Genomic DNA, 6,175 nt, shown 5'->3' with positions numbered 1-6,175 from the left:
TGTCAATGTGTCACAGACATGTACACCATGTATGCTTTTATATTTCTTATAGATCAACTGTAACACTGAGTTCAATAAAATACACATACCAGAGTGTGTTCTTTGAAGGCACTGTAAGAGTCGTAATAAAGCATTTACCAAGTGAAGTAATGCAAGCATTTAACTATAACAAGGTCATGTTTGTTTCTCTCAGTATTCTAGACTGGTGGTGGACTGTGAAGGGGTTTCAATGGATGTTCAAGTGGAAAAGGAGAGAGGAAATGAGGAGAATGAAGGTGGGCAAAGAACGTCCATCTTCTCCCCGCAGCTGAAAGCCATGATGCGAATCAAGAAAAAGTACCTAAAGAGATCTAATTCAGTCAAATTGGCTGTCGGCTCAGTTGCCTCTGATCCTAAGAGCCCCCAAACCAGAAAGACTAAGCGAAGGAAGTCCCGCGTGCTGTTCCCTAATGACACTCTGATCAAGCCAAAGAAAGATGAGCGCAGCCGAGCGAAACCTTTCCTATTGCTCTTTAGCGTGATCGTCTTCGTCCAGGTAATGCTGCCTTGTTCTTTTCCTTGGGTGTCATTTCTTTTGTGCCAGAATTGAAAAAGTAATGAATGTTTTAAAACAAGTCTACCATTGTCTACCATTATCACACCCTAAACTCGGTGTTATTGTATGTCACAGACTATTTTAAAAGAGACTGCAAATCCATTTGGTGCCACTTCACCTTTAACGTTTGTAAGAATTTAAGAATTTTATTCCATATATATGAAGAGTTTGGTTCCAAAACGCGATAAACGCCATTTTCAAAAAAACTGAGTTTCCACTAAAATCAGTATTGTATCTGTAATGAAGGCTGGACTCGGGTAGGGATCCAAATGCAAAGCTTTATTAATAGTGAGCGTAGTCATACAGGCTGGGTCGAACAGGGGCAAACAGGAACAGCGAGGGACAGGCAGAATCGTAGTCAGGAACAAGCAGAGGGTCAGGGCTGGCAGATATCAATCACAGAACAGTAGACAAAGCAATTGTCAGGACAGGCAGCACAGGATCATAAACGAAAGACAAGAGGTACGGTGACAGACAATCAGACAGGGTATAATCGCTCGGAATTGCATCACAGGGAAAACAAGACTTCGCGGTGAGGTGGTGTGTGTGAAAGTCCTTTATAGTCCTGGTAATGCGTGGCAGCTGGGTGTGGTGATTAGTGTAGTGATTGGTGGAGTGAGTGCAGGTGAATGGCAGAGAGGATTATGGGTAATGTAGTCCGGGAACTGACAGGAACAGACGGTGATCGTGACATAGCGCCGCAGATGGCACAACTGGGGAGGGGGGGTGGGATCCCTGGAGACCTACAGGCAGGAGATACTGGATGTGCAGGCGGGTATGGAGGTCTCCAGAGCAGGTCCAGGAACTCAAGCAGCCAGTCAGGGGCCTCGGGAGGCCACGGCGGGTCGACGAACTTGCGTGCGAAGCGGCCACCGGGCTTGAGAGCGAAGCGGCTGGCAGGCTTGAGAGCGAAGCGGCCACCGGGCTTGAGTGCGAAGCGACCGGTTGACTTGAGTGCGAAGTGGCCACCGGGCTTGAGAGCGAAGCGGCCGTCTGACTTGAGTGCGAAGCGGCCACCGGGCTTGAGAGCGAAGCGGCCGACTGGCTTGAGTGCGAAGCGGCCACCGGGCTTGAGAGCGAAGCGGCCACCGGGCTTGAGAGCGAAGCGGCCACCGGGCTTGAGAGCGAAGCGGCCACCGGGCTAGAGAGCGAAGCGGCCACCGGGCTTGAGAGCGAAGCGGCCGGCAGAGGCTTGGGTGCGAAGCGGCCGGCAGAGGCTTGGGAATGGCAGCCGCTCGTGCTGAAGTCAGCGGAGGATCAGCCACACTGGAACATAATCCTAGCTGCTTTCTGACTGATCCAGAGACGTGACGTTGCTCTGGGCGATCAGCGGAGACCTGACTTGGCTCTGGGCGATCAGCGGAGATGTGACGTTGCTCGGGGTGATCAGCGGTGACAGGTAACGTAGTGACCGCCATCTTGTGAGTTCTCTCCTGAGCGGCAGCCATTTCGTGACACCGCAAACTGTCATGTCCCTCCGCAACACCCACAGTAAAGGAGGATCCACTCAGTTGCAAAGCCTGTTCTATATACTGTTCTAAAGTCCCGTCGCGATCATGTAACGGCATGATGGCACTGAGCGGGCCTGATAGTCCACCGCGGAAGAATATCATGAGACACTCCTCGGTAAAGCAGGTCAAATGAGCCAGTTCAAGTCTGTTACATAATCCTCAATGCATCTATCTCCTTGACGGAGACCGATCAACTGGGCAGTTGGATTCATGGTGGTAATGACAGGAACACTCACGAAAGCTGCTGGATCTGTGGCGGCGAAGTCTTCTGTAATGAAGGCTGGACTCGGGTAGGGATCCAAATGCAAAGCTTTATTAATAGTGAGCGTAGTCATACAGGCTGGGTCGAACAGGGGCAAACAGGAACAGAGAGGGACAGGCAGAATCATAGTCAGGAACAAGCAGAAGGTCAGGGCTGGCAGATATCAATCACAGAACAGTATAGAAAGCAATGGTCAGGACAGGCGGCACAGGATCATAAACGAAAGACAAGAGGTACGGTGACAGACAATCAGACAGGGTATAATCGCTCGGAATTGCATCACAGGGAAAACAAGACTTTGCGGTGAGGTGGTGTGTGTGAAAGTCCTTTATAGTCCTGGTAATGTGTGGCAGCTGGGTGTGGTGATTAGTGTAGTGATTGGTGGAGTGAGTGCAGGTGAATGGCAGAGAGGATTATGGGTAATGTAGTCCGGGAACTGACAGGAACAGACGGTGATCGTGACAGTATCTGGTCGGTATTGAAAAGTCGTTTATTAATTTTGCGTTTAATAAAATGCAATATCCGTCGTGCTATTCTGACATGTTTTCTCACTTTCTTTCCAAAACACGACAAACGCCAGTCTCCTTTCTCTGCAGAACACGATATATCCACTCAACCAATCACAGCGCACCATTCCACCCACTGTAAACATTAAAGGTTTTTATTAAAAGCCGTTTTTAATACCAATGTACTCAGCAAATGTGTTTAAATGGTTTGGCAATGGTTCTTTTATCCCTTAAGATGGAGTGTGTAGCTTTTCATTTCTTAAACAACCATGTAGGAAGACACATCATGGATGACAAAGACAAGATTCATCAGGCTCAAATTGTGAAAGAATGGTTGTGAGGAGCATGAAGAATCATTTTCACACATGAATTGGCAGTTTCGTTGAAAGTTTTTGGGATGTGCTGGAGGAGACTTTACAGAGTGCTCACCTTTTGCATTGTTAATACAAGATCTTGATCAAAAAATGATGCACCACTTAAACCCAAACATATAACATGCCAGAAAAATAATAATCACTGCAATAATGATCCACAAGAACTTTCTTGAAACAGTTTTTTTTTATGAAAAATCTTGCATGCCTAAGACTTTTGCACAACATTTTCTTTGGCAATGCTTTCTTTTTCAAGAAAACTACAGGAAAAAGTTGCTGTTGTAATAATTCTTACAATGCAATTGTGATAGTAATCTTATTATAATTAATTTTATTCACATGCATAAATGTGTCAATGTGTCAATTAGATTTCTGGTAAAGACAATGCTGCTACAGTTACTTTTCTCTTTTGATTATACAAAGTTTGGTTACACTTTATTTTGATGGTCCACTTTACACATTCTACTAATTATAAGTAACTTTAAAGGTGGTAGTTCACTATTAGCTAATCAACTACTATTTTTTTCATACCTCCCAGACAACAACAAAGAACTACTAAATATAGGTTCATAATTAACGTGAATAATGCATAATTAATTCTAAAGTGAAGGTTATGGTAACCCACTAGTATTGACTGAAGTATTACTAAATCCTTCAGAAGGAATTAATAATTATTTCTATCAGTATTCTAAAGTGAGAAAGTGATAACTTTCTAGTAACTACTGGAGTCATTGTAAACTTTTGAGGTTTAGCATTTTTTGACATTGATATCATGGAGAAAAACTGCCATATAGATATTTTTAATATTATCTCATAATATGGTTGCAGGTATATTAAGCTGCTGTCACTTTAAGACCTGACACACAGATCCACTATACTGTTTCACATGCGTTTTCTTTCTTAACTGTTTACATTCACTTAAAACAAACTGACTGTGAATACGTGAATACTCATTAAGACCAACATTTTGACATTGTTTTGTGTGTATTTGATTGTTTAAGCGCAATAAGCAGCGAAAAAGAACTCAATTTAGTTCTGATAGGCGGCTTTATGTGCACACACTTTGGGTGTGAGCACAAATTCTGCAGGAATGAGTAAAATTATGCGCAATATGCGCAATCCAATGCCGAAATTCAAGCCCTGTAACACCAACAATATTCATCCGAAGCAAATGAAAGGAGTGAGTGAGGGGAGGCGGGATTGTGTGTCAACAAATCTATATTTTTCACACTACATTGCACTTAGTTTATTATTTCAGATGCTTTTTTTAAAAGACTACAATTGAAAATTGTTTATTATATATAAAATTCGACCCGCCAAAGTGTAGTAGGAATGACTGTGTTACATGCTGAAATCCACCCGCATTTGGCAGGTGTTAATGTCAATTCCTGGTTGTCTAAAGTGGACCATCAAAATTAAGTGTAACCAAAGCGTTAATAAAGGTGGCTTCCCGTTCTCTTCTTTAATTATTTCCTGTTCTCCCAGGTCTACAACGCCATTGAGAATCTGGATGACCATGTTATGAAGTACGATCTTGAGGGTTTGGAGAGGGCGATGCACAGGGAGGTGTTTGGCCAGCCGGAGGCGCTAGAGGAGCTAATGGACCATCTGAACGATTACCTGTCCACTTATGCCCACCAGCATCCCCTCGCCCTGTCCTTACACGGTGCATCTGGTGTTGGGAAGAGCCACCTGGGTCGCCTACTGGTACGGCACTTCCGCTCCGTGGTGGAGGACAAGCTAGTGGTGCATTATTTATCCAAACACCACTGCCCCCTAAAGGAAGCAGCGCAGCACTGCGCCTCCGCACTCGCTCGACGTATAACTGAGGTAGTGACTCGAGCCGAGGAAGAGGAGCAGATTCCCTTCTTCATTCTGGATGACGTAGAACTAATGCCGCCTCCGCTGCTGGACATCTTGCAGACGTTTCTTCAGCCAGATCAGACGAATGAGTTTCTCAACGTGGTTTATGTTTTCCTCAGCAGTCTGGGGCAAAGTGAGATCACAGCTCATGTTCTTCAAAACGCCTCCACTGCTGGAGCCCATAAACCACTCCGACGGGCCCTGTCTCTCATCCATCCTCTATGGACGGAGCCAGCACTCGAGATTATACCCCTTTCCCTGCTGGAGCGGGAACACATCATACAATGCTTTCTAGAGGAAATGACCCTGGAAGGGTTTTACCCCGACCTCAGTCATGTAGAGAGACTGGCGGATGAACTGGCCTATCACAGCACGTCTGGAAGACAGTATGCAAAAACTGGATGTAAACAAGTAGTGGGAAAAGTTAACCAGCTCTGAGAGAGTTCTGTTTGAAAATGTGCACCGTTCAGCTATTTTCAGTTACGCAAATACAGCTTCTATCTGAAGAAAGACTGAAAAACAACTTACCAAACTCTACCATTATAATAATACATTATAGTGTATTATATTACCAAATACACTACCATTCCTCAAAGTTTGGGGACAGCAAAGAAATTAATATTTTGTATTCAGCAAGGATGCATCAAATTGATCAAAAGTGACAGTAAAGACATTTGAAGAGTTTGGTTCCAAAACGCAATAACACCATTTTCATTAATTTGAGAAAAAAGGTGTTTTCTTTACCAAGAAAGCAGCAAGATGAAAACCACTATTTTCTTTTTTCAAACTTTCACAGCATCTTTTGTCTACATTTTGATTTTAAAAAGTTTATTATAAAAACATTTTTTTTTTCCAAAATGCAATAAATCCATGACACTTTTTTTTTTCAAAATGCTATTAATCCATTAATATAAAAGTTATTTTTCAAACTGAAAATACACAACAAAGAAAGTTGATTCACATATATGACAGAGTGTAAACTGCGCCAATATTTATCTTATATACAGGCATTTTACTAAAAATACATTCAGTCGTCACTCCCAAAATGAATTCAACGGCTCATCTTG

The 6,175-nt window shown here is 43.5% G+C and overlaps 1 protein-coding gene across 1 annotated transcript; it reads left to right on the top strand.

The window, feature by feature from the left end:
- The first annotated feature begins 229 nt into the window (after positions 1–229).
- tor4ab (torsin family 4, member Ab) lies at positions 230–5,914 on the top strand. The gene is made up of 2 exons (XM_067408126.1): positions 230–535; positions 4,731–5,914. Exons 1-2 carry the CDS (start codon positions 230–232, stop codon positions 5,544–5,546), a joined length of 1,122 nt encoding a protein of 373 aa, XP_067264227.1. The 3' UTR covers positions 5,547–5,914.
- The last annotated feature ends 261 nt before the right edge of the window (positions 5,915–6,175 follow it).

The sequence above is a fragment of the Chanodichthys erythropterus genome, chromosome 13, assembly GCF_024489055.1.
Source record: "Chanodichthys erythropterus isolate Z2021 chromosome 13, ASM2448905v1, whole genome shotgun sequence".
Lineage (NCBI taxonomy): Eukaryota > Metazoa > Chordata > Actinopteri > Cypriniformes > Xenocyprididae > Chanodichthys > Chanodichthys erythropterus.
This window is presented reverse-complemented; position numbering and strand designations above follow the sequence as displayed.

What these genes read in the sequence shown, in the direction of transcription:
- tor4ab (XM_067408126.1), top strand. Translation starts at nt 230, where the DNA reads ATGGATGTTCAAGTGGAAAAGGAGAGAGGAAATGAGGAGAATGAAGGT. An exon ending in GCGTGATCGTCTTCGTCCAG is followed by an intron (nt 536 to 4,730) that starts GTAATGCTGCCT and finishes CTGTTCTCCCAG; the next exon opens with GTCTACAACGCCATTGAGAA.